General features: G+C 41.3%; 1 protein-coding gene across 2 annotated transcripts in view; it reads left to right on the top strand.

Annotated features, from left to right (window-relative positions):
- The window catches only part of LOC306832669 (ATP-binding cassette sub-family C member 4-like), a 39,591-nt gene extending 23,810 nt beyond the window's left edge, over positions 1 to 15,781 (top strand). For both annotated transcript variants that reach the window (XM_079357532.1, XM_079357531.1), the window contains 11 exons: positions 338 to 488; positions 1,096 to 1,215; positions 1,316 to 1,426; positions 1,522 to 1,622; positions 2,707 to 2,898; positions 6,954 to 7,109; positions 10,709 to 10,798; positions 11,270 to 11,442; positions 11,874 to 11,979; positions 13,295 to 13,429; positions 14,766 to 15,781. In XM_079357532.1, coding sequence (XP_079213658.1) covers positions 338 to 488; positions 1,096 to 1,215; positions 1,316 to 1,426; positions 1,522 to 1,622; positions 2,707 to 2,898; positions 6,954 to 7,109; positions 10,709 to 10,798; positions 11,270 to 11,442; positions 11,874 to 11,979; positions 13,295 to 13,429; positions 14,766 to 14,843 — 1,413 coding nt within the window. In that variant the 3' untranslated portion in view covers positions 14,844 to 15,781. The remainder of the gene's footprint in view (positions 1 to 337; positions 489 to 1,095; positions 1,216 to 1,315; positions 1,427 to 1,521; positions 1,623 to 2,706; positions 2,899 to 6,953; positions 7,110 to 10,708; positions 10,799 to 11,269; positions 11,443 to 11,873; positions 11,980 to 13,294; positions 13,430 to 14,765) is intronic.
- Positions 15,782 to 16,100: the final 319 nt, after the last annotated feature.

Genomic DNA, 16,100 nt, shown 5'->3' with positions numbered 1-16,100 from the left:
GAGGCTTACGGGCCAGAAGTGTTGAAGGGAAAGCCCAGGAGAGCTGGGGATAGGAGCTACAGTGGCCAAGTGGTAAATTCTCACCTGCTACTAAGTGAGAATTAGCACTGTGATCGTTTTCCTTTCACACTGTGAGTCACATAACCTCAGTCCCACAACCTGCTGTTACCTTGCTGTGTGTCCGTGATGGTCACACAGAAATACAACCAAAAGAGTTCCTCTTGTTCAGCCTGAAGAAAATAGGCCTCACCGCTCCTGTGGTAGACCGAACAGCAGCAGTGGAACTTATTACCCTTTGGCTGTTTGGGTAAATGTTGTGCTTCCATTTTCTTTTTAGGTGTTTCTCCAAGTCATCGGAGTGATTGCAGTAGCTGCCGTCATCATTCCCTGGATCCTTTTTCCTGTTATTCCCCTCTTCGCTGTCTTCCTATTCCTGCGGTGCTACTTCCTGAAGACATCCAGGGACATCAAGCGCCTAGAGTCTACCAGTAATTTTTTGTTCTTTTTTTTTTTTTTTGGGAGGGGGGGGGGGGATTGTGGGGTGGGCATGTCCATTCGCGGAAAGAGACAAAAGCAGACCACAGGAATGCTAATAGACTATTGAGAAAAGCCATGGTCATTAGCATAAAGGCTAAAGGTGGTGGTGGCCTATGGCTCGGCCACACGCAGTTTCCTCAAGAGACGGGAGTTCATGACATCACGTACAATGGGAAAAATGCCAAGTGGGCATGACGAGGCCATCGCAGGCTTTAGTTCATTGATTTTATTCCTAGGCTGAGAGACCAAATGCACATTGGCCAACAGGTTCCATCATCTTAAAGAACAAAAGTTCTATTAAGAAGCTCGGAGGAAACATTTAGGTTTTGTCTTTGGTTTTGTAGGCCTAACAAAAACTGAAACAAAAGAGCACTCAATCCCATCCGAAAAAAGCCAAACTGATTTACATTCAGGAAATATGGCATTTTGAATGAAGAAGCACACACATGTTTTCTTTACCTCTTCTGATAGTCAATACACCAAGTAGAGACCTCATGATAATGTTTAATGAAAGGTGTGCTCATTTGACGTGTATGTTTTTCTTACTTCCTCATCCAGCACGGAGTCCTGTATTCTCTCATCTCTCCTCCTCCCTCCAAGGCTTGAGCACCATCCGTGCCTTTAACGTTCAGAGGAGGTTTCAGCAAATGTTCGATGAATATCAAGATCTGCACTCGGGTAAGGAAAAGAAAATCCGTAGATGGATATTAAATTATTAACATTCTTGACAATCAAAGAAAACCTGGTCACACCTTTAGTCTAACGTGATTGTTCACAGAGGCCTGGTTCTTGTTCCTGTCCACCTCTCGCTGGTTCGCCGTGCGCCTCGATGGAATCTGCTCAGTCTTTGTCACTATCACTGCTTTCGGTTGTCTTTACCTCAGAGATGGTACTGTATCCCCTTCACGTTATAGACATGTGAGGCATCATTGGTGAAATCATGATCGCAAACTCATGAATGGATTTGCTGTGGTGATGTTACAGGGCTGGATCCAGGAGCAGTAGGTTTGGCTCTGTCTTATGCTGTAACACTTACAGGCATGTTCCAGTGGGGCGTCAGACAGAGCGCAGAAATCGAGAACATGGTGAGAGCGTGTCACGTTTTCTATGGACGATACAAAAACCACCTCATGATTTATCTCTTGAATTCAATAATTTTCAAAGACTAATGTGGGATTGGACCCCTTCACATTTATAGAGGGAAAACAACATTTGACAATATTATCCTGCTCCATTGTTTGCTTTAAGACAGACTTCATGTGGCTGATTAAAGAGGCTCACTAAAGGTTTGAGACTTTCGAAGTTCTATTTACCTGCCATATGGAGTACTGTACTACCAAACCTTGAAAGGAAGTTGTATTAAACCACCATTTAGAAAAAACAATCAGGATGTCAGAGTAGCTTGAGAATTTGATCATAAAGCCAGGGTTAAAAACAAGAAGGCAGGTTTAGATAGAAGTGGGTATCTAAGAGGCTTGGAGGGTCTTATAATAAACACTATAAGCTGCGTCATGGGAAGTAAAGAAACCAGAGTTTTTGTATTCTCTTTTTGGATCTGCTGCTTTATCTTTGATCCCCTAACCCTGTACTGTAGAAGTGTTTTTAAACTGCTGGTGTTTTCATTTCAATACGTATCGTATCATCACACTTGAACTACCTTAAGATGATAAAATAAAAAATAAATTAGTAGAAGTCGTTATATTTTTGTTCTTTATTTTTATATTCTAAAGTTCATTGAAAATGAACTACTGGCTTTTTTCAGTCGTTTTTCAGTCGTGTTTCAAGAGATCAGAAGAGCACACTTTTTATAATATAATAAACTGTATTTATATAGAAGCTTACAAAGAGCGTGACATCAACAAGTTCAAAACAACAGAAGGGAAAAAACAAGGGAAATTAAAAACAAAATACGTAATTATAAAATTGACAGAATTGCCTAGAACACGTTAAAAAATCACATAAATGCACAGCAAGTGACAGAGGAGATCTAAAAGCCAATTTCATTTTTTTTTTTGATCACATTGTTAAAACAGGAAACAGAATCAGCCGATCTAAAAGCAGGGAGAAATGATTTACAAAGCGTTGGAACCTATCTTAATATTATTTATTTAGAGTGCATAAATGCATACAGATATGTAAGTGTTTGTTCTTTTTTTTCTTTTTCCCTAGATGACATCAGTGGAAAGAGTAGTTGAGTATGCAGAGCTGGAGAGTGAAGCACCCTGGGAAACGGACAAACAGCCTCCGCCTGACTGGCCAAAGATGGGCTCCATCACCTTTGACAGAGTCGACTTCTCTTACAGTGCCGGCGAGCCTTTGGTCTTGAAGAACCTGACTGTTGTCTTCACACCACGAGAAAAGGTTCTTGTCTTATTCCCACCTGTGCACGCTCACTGGTGTGCACCGCCTGTGACGTAGGGTTGATATGCAGCTAGTGTAGAAGGTGTGCTGGTGTGATTCTTTTTTTCCATGTGGCTTTATTTTCAAATCAATTATTAAAGGGACACCGTATTGTGCTGCTGAATCTTCACTACTATACCATTTGTGATTCATGGAATACATATCATGTAATTAAGACTGTTCAAGTGGATCCATTTGTTCCCTATTTGCATTTTGAGCTACCTGACGGTGACAACTGTTTATTCACTGTAAGAAAGAAGAGAGGCTGAGGGAGAGGGAGGAGAGAGAGAGAGAGAGGGAGAAGGTGAAGCAGAGGGAGATGGTTGAGGATGATTGAAATTGTGTTTAATGCAGGGGGTGTATTTTGCATGGCTATGGTTGGCCAGGGCGGCTGATTTCACAATGGATGGGTTGATAAGTGTTGAGGCCCTGGCTCATGGGAGGGATCTCTGCCACATGCCATGAGGGTGAAAGGCTTTGTGCATCCTGACAGTTCCCTTGACACCCCTCCACAAGGAACCCTACCAACTACAATATAATATCCATTACCTCTCACACTCGCTACACTCATATACTGTACATAATTGTACACACACAACTCACTACAACCCAGCAGTTGACCCCCCATTGTCATGAATGAGATCTGATAAGGGCATAGAACTTACCTCAAAGACCAGATTTACACAGTCAATGCCTTTTAAGATTAATTTTGATATAATGAAGTGATAATGTAAATAAACTTTAATTGCGCGATATGGCTTCGTATATGAACTTTGACTTTCTTAAGTGTTGTTTAAAATAGCAACGATAGCGTTATATGCGTGATGCTATGGTTTTTCATATATTTTAATTGATGACAGCCAGACAAATTGAGACTGGTCCATGCCAAACACTGTTTGAAATGCATTACGAAACTGGAAAAAAAAAAACCAAAAAACCCTGCAACCATCGAATTCTTCAAAAAGCTCCGAATGACGTTTTTTACATTCTTTGCTAATCTGAAAGAAGTGCGGTGTTCTTTGAGGGCAGCTTGAGATGGATGGACAGGTATACAAAGCCTTTGGGTTCACATCTTGTCTCCTTTTAGCCAGTCTATAAAAAGATATCTGCATATGAATGCAGAATCTGTAGGCGAGGGACACGATTTTTGGGCAAGCGTTCTGGTTTCTATTTGTTGTCCGTCGTCGTTGGACTATAGACCGATGACGTTTTAAGCATGCTTTGTTGCTTACAGGAATACAAACTGTGTGGAAAGAAAAAGAGACACATTGGTCAATTATGTTAAGTATTTAACATTTTATTATAAAAAAAAAAAGATATCCGCTTACAATTGTCACAGACAATCTGGTCCTTTTTTCATGTTTACACTCTTAACAATTATCAGTATGCAGAAACATTTTTGTACCAAATTCCTCAAATATTTACTGTTACCTGAAAAGGTAATTTCAAGAAGGTGGTGAATGGATTTTGGGATTGTCTGCTTAAAAAACTGTTTGAATATATGTATTTTTTTAAACATGAAACCATCTGTGCCTAACTCCATGTCATTCAGTGGCTGCTTCTGTAGCTATATTTGACATAACTGTTGGATGGCAGATCAAGAAAATATAGTCCATTGTAACATACCTACATGGATGGTTTTAAAAAGGTTAACCAAGGAGGAAACCTTTTTCAATAGTCTCACAAGTTTTATATACTTATAGCTGAGCTATAAACCAATAGAGTGAATTTGAGCTTTCAACATAGACATTGAATTAGCTAATGCTTTGACATTCCAAAGCAGGGATAGGTTAATTTCATTCTGATTCCATTTAGTTGTGAACGCTTGATGGTGAGGGGTCTTTTATTAAAGTAATATGCCTATTTATCAGACTTAAAAGATAAAGATAAATTGAACATTGTGGACAAAAAGAGATATTGAAATTAAAGTAATCCTAAAGATTATAAAACCAGCGGTGGACTAGAAAGAAGTGGGGTGAATTCTAGTACCACATTTCTTTTTAACAAGCAGGCTGCTGGTTCTATTAGCAGTTCAATCATACCGGGACACTCTTTGCTGCAGCTCCTCTGGAAGAGGAGTCTGTCATATTCTACTGTCACAATAAAAGTGTCAGTGGCATCCTCTAGCTTAAGGTCAGAAGGGGTTTTGGGGGGAAATTGTTGGGTTTTCTGAAACGACCAGGTGAAATCATCCAATAGTGGGTTGCTGTGTTTGTCATGTGCTAAGCTTGTGTATTCTGGGGCTCATATGTGTGGAATGTGTCAGGACACTCGACAGCTGTTTTTCAGTTTGTGTCAATTAAGATAGCACACCTGTTTGCCTATACTTTGGATCAAAGAAAGAGTTATTATGTGCTATTTCAGTACACCAAGGTGACGTGCATAAACGGAGAACTCTATATTCAGAAATACCCCACCCTGTGTATTTCATTATATTTATAGTTAATTTAGTTCCTGGATCATTGAGCTTGATCCTTTCAACCCTCCACCTAAATCGGCAAAGAGGGGGGAATAATGGCAGCATTACAACCTCTCTGTGTGTTGGCATGTTGTGAGGCACACACAGCCGTTCTTTGTTATGGCAGCAGTATTGTTGGTAAATCCAAGACTAAACAGAAGGTTGCCATTTGGCTATGTAATGCCATAATAATTTACAAGCCTATGTGTTGGCAGGCAGCAGCGTGTGACATCAGAAGCCCAGTGCATTGGGACAATAAAAAAAAAAAACATGCCTTCAGGTGTCATATTATGCAAGGTTGTACTCGGATCTTGATTATGGAAAATACTCTGCTTTAATCAAATGTCAAAAATTCTGTGAGAAGTTTAACTGAGAATAGTTATTTTTTTGTGTGGGTGCTCTTTATTCCGATGTGATTAAGATAATATCTGGCTTACACACAGCAGTACATGGAATTGAATACTCAGCTCCTCTGAGATGTCAGCCAGTGGTTTGTAGACTATGTTAATAAAGCCTCAAGTGTTTTTATTTTTTGGATCATACCGAGTGTTTGGCAAAGACCAAGTTTGTCACCTTAAAAAGCTAACATCCATGGCTAACTCATTTGTCAGCAAATTAGCTAGTTTACCACAGAGTGAGATCTCTTGTTTTTTATCAAGGCAGTTCATTTATCTGACCAAAGAAGCTAAAAAAGCTTGAAGAATCCACAAGTGGAGTGCTTGTTTGCCCGAGTGGCTGTTATGTACAGTGTACCTTAAAATAACGTCTTGTCAATATCCTCCGTCGTGATTTCTCAATGAAAAACACGAAATTCCAGACATTTTGCACTGGCTGATAAAAAAATGCATATGATAACACTAAACTAGCTAACAATCCAGGTATGATGAATGCATTACCTGATAATTAATGCATTAACAAAAATAAAATTCTACTGCATTTTAATTGATCCTAGACTACTTGCATAGTTAAGCTCTATTTCCACAAATCGGTCGGGTACGGTACCCTTTTATAGGCACTTCCATTGTCTAAAGTTGGGAATGGTACCAGAATAAGGAATCAGTACCTTCCTCATTTTTTGGTAGCCCACCCTTCTGTTGAGGTGCCAAGGGTACCTGTCCAGCCCTAACGGGTCCCTTTTATTTTTGGTGTCCCATTTGTCTTTGTTTAACTTAATTAATAGGGGGCTACACTGTATTGGTCACTATTTTGCGGCTATCTCCATCTGGCTAACACGCTGCTAACCAAATAAGGCTATGGTTGGCTGTGGAAAAGCAAGCAAGATCTGACTTTACTGTTCCAAACTGAACCAACCTGTACTGCTTGGTATATACAGGGCTTTAGTTAGTGCTTTGAATCACACATACAGTTATATTGTTTGTTGAACTTTCTAATAATTTCCCTTTTAAAATGTGGTTCCATGATTGTTCCGTCAGGGACAATGACACAATACGCACTTGTATGACTGATATCGATAACGACTACAATAATATTTAGTCTTTTTTTCTGAATTTGTGGAATGTTTACAAATACAAAAAAACATCAATTCTTTCTATTCCAGGTTGGCATCGTCGGACGCACTGGTGCCGGTAAAAGCTCCCTGATCTCTGCGTTGTTCCGGCTGGCAGAACCTGAAGGAAGAATAATGATTGATGGCTTTCTGACTTCTGAGATCGGTCTGCACACCCTGCGCCAAAAAATGTCCATCATCCCACAGGTGCCCTTTTGACATTTCTCACAATCTAAGCTTTTGTGTCTTGAACAATTGAATACATTTGAAACAAGTACAAAAATATTCTCAATTTAGCCACCATTTATGAGAATGATGAATTCTACTTATTTGTTAAATGTTGCTTTCTTAGTATTTTCTAAAACAGCTGGACCTGTTTTGTTTCTGTGAGACACGTTGATCCTGATTTGAGAGATGGCAGAAATGTCAGATGAACATTGCTAACAGACACCTTCACGCTTTGGCCCTTGTTTTTAATATGCCTGGCTTTTAAAAAGCCAAAACAAGTAAGGAGAATTACAGCCGTCTCTCCGGGGATTTCTGAAAGTGAGACAAACGGATGCCTTGAGACAGTTTAACTTTATTTCCGCTTGTTGAAACTGATACGGCATTAAGAAAATGCCAGCCTGCGGGTGAGTGTCAACGGAGTGGAGGGAGGGGAGAAGACTCCCACGGCCTGTACTGTGAAGAGAGCAGTTCCCCATCCCTGACAGAGGATTAGCCCTCTACCCCCCAAACATGGGAAAGCTGCTTAGAAGAAGTCTCCCCCATCCTTACAGTCAGAGTCCCCTCACACACCGTCACTTTGCCCAAGTCTCAAACATTTCTAGGGGTGCAGCCAAGATGCCCAAAAACAGTTTCATTAATGCTTCTCCATGGATTTGATAGGTTTCTGGCATCACAACAACTTCAGATAAAGTTCTACTTTGGAGTCCAAACTAGTTTGAGATGGATGTGATGTGTGTTTGATGTGATTTAGTTTACTCAATCTGACTGTCCTTAAGGTAGAGACTCACACATAGTGGCAGGTTTAGAGTCAGAACCTCAAATGCATGCCCATCTGTATCCCCTCCCTGTATATGAAGTCTTACCATGTTGAGATAGAAGAGTTTCTCTGTAAGGAGCGCTTAGTTTTACAAGCTTAGAGTGAGGAGCCTCTTGGATTCACACAAATTCATCTGAAAGGCCTTTTATTCTCCTTCTACACATCAGAGATAAAGTGATAGTCAGTCAGCCTTTCACGTGGAAAGAAAAAAAAACTTGATATAGATTGCTTGTTGCCTTACATTTTCCTGTGGAATTTGAGAGTGTGATATGTATATATATACATTGCCACTGAGTAGTTCCATTATTTGCAACCCACAGATTTGATTATGATAAGCTTTTTATTAGCATATGGCATTAGAAAAAAAGGATCTATTTCCGTTTCTATTGAATTCTCAGGAATGACTTTGTGAGAAATGAATTCTGTGGCAAACAGAGGGCTTAGAATTGGTGGAGCACGTAATCACTGTATGGAAAGTCTGTGCTTGAAAGCGTTTTTTGCGACCTAACATTGAATCCTCAATTAAAGTGTGTCACAAAACTAGTTTGAATTGGGACTTCAGCTGGCTTAATGACAAGACTGCATTTTTTTTGTGACGGATGGGGAAAAAAAAAAAGTTCATTGGATGTAGAGAGGTGGAACATTTTTCTGAGGTAGACGTAGCACGGATGAAGTCCTGGAAGCTTTATTTTCATGGATGAAAGTTGAGCAGTTGGTTCTAAGTCTTCTGACCTACAGGGAGGTTTGTTCAGACGCGTTTGTGTGTGATGTTTGTACTGTATACTCCACTGTCACAATCTATACACTAAAACACACATGAGTAGAGAAGGGAATCGCGGGGTACCTCACAATATGATATGTGATACACGGCCCACAATAGTTATACTGCTATATGTATTGTAAGACAATCATATATTGTTACATCATGATACTAGGGTATGTCAGGCCCCTAAAAAGGTCATATTCAGGATTCATATATTTATTGTTCACTGCAATTTGGTGTCAGTGTCACCGCTGTTCAACATGACCGTTTTCTTCTTCTTCACTTCTGTTCACGTTCATTTCATCAGCACAAATCTGACGAGTCATGAAGTAGCGACAAATCAAATAAACAGGGAAGTCTCTTCGGGGCGCCATCATTTTTTTCAGAATCAGAATCGTGTTTTTTTTTTTTATTGCCAAGTGCATTTACATATACAAGGAATTTGTCTTGGTGTATTGGTGCAAAAACAGTTAACATGGGAAATAAGGCTAAGATAGGAAGTACTGAAATATAATAAAATATTAGAAGCAATTACCAATATATAAAACACAATTTTTAAAAAAAAGGTCAAATTTATAGAATAATGAAAAACGTAAAATGTACAAAGGCTGCATGAAAGAAAATCAATGTAAAGTCCAGTGAGTGTGAATGTAACGCATAAAGAAACAGTTTCAGCCGTCACATTACTGTGATGTTTTCTGACTGTGGGGCTGAGGAGAGTCTGTGTTATGTGGGGGGAGGAGGGAGGGCAGGGACATTGTTAATGATTCAAATGTACGTAAATATTTGGTCCGGCAAATCGGTAATTGTATCACACGAGTCAGGAAGATGATATGTCATTTAGAAGACATCGTGGTCCGACCCTTGGCTTGAGTGCATGCTGGATTTTTGTAGCGTTGCTTTCACAGCAACAGCGGTTATTATGTTGACCTGTGAGTGAGTAAGATAAAGGGAAATGGCTTTTATGCATACTCAGAATAGTTTTCCTGTCACCTTGAGCGTTTTTCTCTAACTCTTGCTTTGACTTCACAATCATCAGGTACATGACATTATGCCATTGCGTCGGCTGTGATATCGATTCTATGACACATTTTTGTTACAGACGAACACTTGCTGCTAAAGCTTACCTCTCTTACTTTCATGAACTCTGTCGCATGTTATTAAAGATGGCTTCACATGTCCGCTTTGAACATTAAGGTGTCGTCCTGTGTTATGGTTGAGAGTGAGAGTGCAACTCTGCTATTGTACCTCTCCAACAAAGCAGAAAAATGATGCAATATAAAAAACCTTATCTGCCGCAGCTGAATGCCACGAGAAGCATGCTGCTCTGGGAGTCTTAGTAAGTGTTTGGTGAATCACTTCAACATTTGAGGCTGGCTGTCTAAGTAAATATCTGACCTGACAAGACACAATTCCGCCTTCCTCCTGTTTATCAGGTTAACCACAGACAGACTGGCATGTTGCAAGAGTGTGGACTAGCAGGCTTGTTCCGCTGCACTGTAATAAAGAGCTTTCTTTACTCTCCAAAGATGGCTGTGCAGCTGAACCTTGACACAGGAGTGTGGCTCACCATAAATACATATCTTGGAACGTCCAACCGTCTGCGATCTGAGACTGTCAATTCAAAAAAAGGGCAGTCGACTCATGTGATAGTTCGACTTCTCAGAGTAAAGCTGTTACTTTTGGCAGACTCTAGAGATTAGCATTTAGAGTTACAGCTCTTGTATGAAATTCCTTTATGAAAACGGTGACTAGATCGCACTTTTTATTGTGTCATGGTATGAACTCAGACAACCACGCACAAGCTTGGGTTTTTCTAAGTAAAATGATCAACTTATTGAACATTGAATAGAGCTCCTGAGTGGAGAAAGCCTTTTGTGAACATCTTCTGCATAGCGGCACTCTGTAAAGCTTGTCTTAACCCTTTCATACATCTTCCCCCCTCGTCATTATCTGAACTGGCTACGGCCTTCTCTTTCTATATCCATCTATCCACAGGACCCAGTTCTCTTCACGGGCACTGTGAGGAAGAATCTGGACCCTTTCAGACAGCACACAGATGAGGACCTGTGGAATGCACTCCAAGAGGTACTCCAGCGTGGCTCTGAATGATTCCCCCTCGCCGGCCCAGGGGGGGATCCCTCTGTCCCCCTGTACAATGCTACCATTCAGCCTCCCTGCTCGCCACAAGTCATGGGGGGAAATCCCATTAGGGCCATGGGGCCCAGCTCAATGTGCGGCTTGTAACTGGGAACCATTGAAAGTGCTGGGGGAGATATGTTTGGGCAGTCAGGCCAACCAGGATGAAGGCTCCCCCCACAGTGAAGGGCTTCAGCTCCTGGTCCTGCCTCTGAATGGGTTTGGTGGCCTGGATTAAAGCTAGAGGCTGGCCACAAGAGAGCACTGGCCAAGGTCATCAGTGGACCTGGCCCTGCATTGTGCCAGGCGGTTAATGGGTGTGTTTGGATAGCTCTTTAAAGACATCCCCACAGGAAGCCTTTATGCAGGAGTAATGAAGGGTTGGGGCTCTGCTCTCTCTCTCTCTCTCTCTCTCCGCAGGTGCAGATGAAGGCCGTGGTGGAGGACCTGCCCAATAAGCTGGAGACAGTGCTGACCGAGTCGGGGTCCAACTTCAGCATGGGCCAGAGGCAACTGGTGTGTCTGGCCAGGAGCATCCTCCGGAAAAACCGCATCCTCATCATCGATGAGGCCACGGCCAATGTGGACCCGAGGTCAGGGACACTCGAATCTTCAAGTCTAACACTGAACATGAAGATTTGAACTGTCCCTTCCACATGTAGCTTGTTAACTTAGTGCAACTCAGAGCAGCATTTTTTATTAGTTTATTTCAACATTCATAAACGGTGCAATAAAAACTATTATTCTAACCCTCCTGCATCTTAAAGACTTGTTTTCCTGCGACACGTCAAAAGTAGAAAAAACTCACAAATGTCTCTCTTTTTTAAAATCAACCTTTAGTTAAGACAAGTAAAAGGCAAAGAAAACAAGTGCCTGCTTTATTTCATTCCTGCTGCTGCACATACCTCTGTGCTGATGAGCCATTGTCCTGTGTTTAGTAAAATCCCTGCCCAAGGGTCTATAGGAAGAGATGTTTTTTTTTTTTTTGAGGTGTGCTGAGGTGTTGTGTTCCCTGCTTCTTTAGAACTGACATCTTCATTCAGCAGACGATCCGGGACAAGTTTCAAGACTGTACCGTCCTCACCATCGCTCACAGGCTCAACACTATCATTGACTGTGACAGAATACTGGTAAGTAGGAAGACAGTACATTTCCATCGTCCAACATTTTAGTCAGTATGTCAAATGAGACTTCTATTCTTCAGGAAACATGAAAGCATTGAGGGAAAAAAAAAGAGCCGGAAAAGGAACAAAAAGAAAAGGTCTTTTCATTTTAAACATTTCCTGACATTTTCAAATGCACTTTCGAAAAACTTCAGAAAAGCCAAGCCTTACCCTGAACGTTAAACTAAGATTTGTCGTACAACTCTCCCCTTTTTTCACGGAGCCTCCTGCACAATCATAACAGACCTTTTTAATTCACTTGCCCTTTACAACAGCTGGCCTGATTTTTCCTGCACAGCATTCCCTGTTATTGAGCGAGCACTTGTGCCACTTGATCTTTGGCCCCTTCCCGCAACTGCCTGCAGAGGTGCCAATTAGTGCCATTTGTGGCAGCATTTGTTAAGCGTCTGTGGAGGGCAGGGCACGACCTGGTGGCTGCCCGGCCACCGAGGGGGCTGCTGGGAGAAGCCAAAAATCACACAGCGGGGCTCTTTCACACCTGCACTCTTGTTAAACGCCCCCAGATTGTTACGCACTCCATGAGAACTAAATCGGGGCCCACCTGAATTGCCTTTTTAAATCATAAAATGTGCAATGTTTGGACACAGTTTTATCCCCCCCGAAGATTTTCTTCATCTCCTCGTGTTTTGCACCTTAACTGTAGATTATAACAGCAACTGCAGCAGTCTACCTTTCGCACTCCACACGCCCTGCTCACTGGGCTTAAGCGTTAACAAACTGCTCATTACGTCTGTAAGGGGATGGAGCTTGTTAAAATTTGTATGTGATATAATTGCAGTCTCTTCCAAACTGCTTAAACTGGTACTATTCTTTGTGTGGTTCACAGTGCACGTGATAGCGCAGAAATGATGGTAATTTTCTCGAGTGTTTTAAAGGTGTGATTGTTGGATTTGACTGAGGACCACCCCTGAGCCGCTGAAATGCCAGGATAAATACACGGATCATTCACTGATCTCCAGTCTGTCAGAGTCAGCGTGCTTGACTTTCACACTGCGAACAGGCTGCGCTCATTGTCCATGGAAATGTTGAGCAGAAAACAGGCACCTGTGTTTGCTGTTGCATGAGTCACATCAAATGGATGGTTCCTATTTGCACAGAACTACTGTTTCCCCCATTCTCCGTGCACAGTCTGCATGCATCACTCAGCAGAGAAACAGCTGAAATGTCATTTTTCCCCTAAAGCAAAGTACAGGTGGTACAAACAAACAGACACACACACACACACACACACACACACCCTGCATTGTGTGTCTGATTGCAGGTTCTAGCAGCTGGAAGAATCCAAGAGTATGACCAGCCGTATGTGCTGCTGCAGAACCAGGACGGGCTCTTTTACCAGATGGTCCAACAGACAGGCAGGGCTGAGGCTGCCTCGCTGCTGCACACAGCCAAACAGGTAACCACACCCACCTTTGTCCCAGGACGGGGGGGATGGGGGGGGGGGGGGATCCGAAACTGATCCAGACTTCATTGCTCACCTCCAAAATAATACAGTCGAGAGAGAGAAAAGATGTAACCCTGACAATGCAAAGACACTTGATTACCATTTTAATTTCAAGTGCCTACTTGGAGCGTCACAACACCAGAACATTAATTTCAACAGAGAGAAATTGTCCCTTTGTAGATTAACATCCTGTGATTTTATCAAAGAAACTCTCTGTATAATCGTTTTTCCCATAATGTAATTTTCAGATCATTTTCGAGATGACTCTAGAAAGGCAGCTTTCTTTGCGCCATATCTATTTGGAAATATTGGGTTTAACTTCATCGCGATTTTGGATAAACTTTCTATGGGGATTACAGTAATAGAGAATGTCCATATTTTTTCCCTGTGAAATTCATTTGTGATGTATTTCCCCCTTCAGACACTGAGCAGATAAGAGCCCCGCTATTCATTGTTCAATTCCATTTTATGTGCATCTGTCTGAGACTACAGATACCATATAGCAACTTCAAACAGGTCTTTGTGAAATAAGAGAAAAAGTAGGCATCATTTCATTTTCTCTCTGTCCCTCGCACAAATTTATCAGCAGGACTGTATCTCCTCAGCCAGAAGAGTGAAATGAGTGAAATACTGATTTCAAAGACTCAGCACACTGTGGTATTATTTGGTATCGTCTTACCGTGCACACTGGAGGATTGCTAGTGACATTGTTCAAGCCCTTACGTTTTTTTTTAGTTTTTTTTTACCCCCTTTCTCTATTGTAGGGTGCTCTCCTTAGATCAGATTACTTCAGCATCCATAACTGTCTAGCACCACTTATTAAATACTGAGATGGTCCGCATGTTGTGTGTCAAGTTTTCTATAGTTGTCAGTCAAGGTTTAAATACATTCAATAATCTGATATCAACCGCTGGCACCTTTGTACGTGTTGTAAGAGAATCTCAGAGCGGACAGTGAATCTCACGTCGAGGCCGACCTGCTTTCACCCGTTTTTTTTCCACCAACTTTCTCTTCGTGAAATGGTGCTTCTGTCAGACTGTCTTTGTGAAACATTTGTTAAAATAACCCCCAATAATATTGCTGATTATCTCCAGTAAAATCCCTTGAATTTCACAGTTGTTTTTATGAGGCTAAATAAGCCACTTTTGCATGCTTCAGCGAGCGACAAATCCCCATCCGCCAGCGCTGACTGCACCTGTCATAAATCACACCTTAACAGATCCTAGCTTAGATTAGCTCCGACTGTGTGCTTGTGTTCTGTGACACTGCTTCCCTGATACACTTCCAGGTTTACATGAACAAAAAGCGGGTGACAGATGTAAGCTGTGCCAAGGACATCCATGTCATCTTTGAGACGTCTCTCTGACGCTGTGGAGAGTTGCTGCGGCCCCTCGCTGACCGAATCTTTTTTTTTTTTTTATATACCAGATATACTTTAGATTTCTCTCTGTCTATTAAAACGTCATTAAGCTCCCGGCAGGCAGAGTGTAGTGGGTGCTAAATACGACTGGCATAGTCCTACAGTGTGCAACAGAATGATCCGAGGCAGGATGGGCCTTCATTGACAGCATATTACTGCATCGGCTGTTTATTGATTACGCCATGCTATGTTTATGTATGAGCGCTCAGGCCTCTTGGGTAGCTTCAATCTTGCACTGTTGCTCAGAAGAGTGCACATATTAGACCTGTTTAGCCTGCTGCGATAAATTACTGTTGCCGTGAATTATTTTCTTCACAGCCAGCATTGTTCCAAAGAAGGACAGAGGTCTTTTTATTATTTGGTAAAAGCTCAAAAATGGACAAAGACAAGCTGAGAATAGACGACAACGTTTTCATTAATGATTGTGCCTGACTCAGACGTGGGATTTTTCATGATTGCACTGTTTTTATTGAATGGTTTTCCAGCACTTTGATGATAGTGGTTTCCCTGTCTACCTCAGCTCTTGTCAGGGGGGAGTTGTAGAATTTGAATGTAACATGATAAGGAGAAGGAGAAACCCCAACACAGAACAGTGTGTTGCCTTTAACGTCACTCTTTAATGTGTGATATAAACTTTTTATCTTTACTTTTATTTATTTTTTTAAAGTGTTGGCTGATAATGTTTTAAAAACCAAAGTACAATTTTCATCTTGCAAATAAAATGGTGTTTAGTTTGATTATCTACAGCCATGTGTTTATCACTTGTCAATGGGTTTACTGTATGTGTAAAGACTTGAACTGAAAGTAATGTAGCGCGATGTTTGCACTTTGTAAACGAGTTGCCTAGAACTAGAGCACTTATATTTAAATAAAACATACCATTTGTAAAATGTTTCATTACTGTCGTCATTTTGTGTTGACAACATTGTCGTGTCTCTTTCTGAAACTGACTCACTCACCACTTCCTCCCACTGTGGCTCGTCCTATCTTCAACTGTCTGAATGGCGTGTTTGCTTCAGGTCAGCGGTTACTACCACTCGATTCTACAAATTGGTACGTGGTTAAGGAAAACAACCCGGCATTTATTATGTTGAGTCAAGTGATTTTTACATTCAGCTTCATGCTGGTAAATGAATGTAGCTCTATACTCTATTATTTCTGCATGTTGGAATTGCAATATGGCGATTAAGTCCCAATTAAAAT

Source organism: Symphodus melops, assembly GCF_947650265.1.
Source record: "Symphodus melops genome assembly, chromosome: 12".
NCBI classification, from domain to species: Eukaryota; Metazoa; Chordata; class Actinopteri; order Labriformes; family Labridae; genus Symphodus; species Symphodus melops.
The sequence above is the reverse complement of the archived record's forward strand: the minus strand, read 5'-3'. Positions and strand labels throughout refer to the sequence as shown.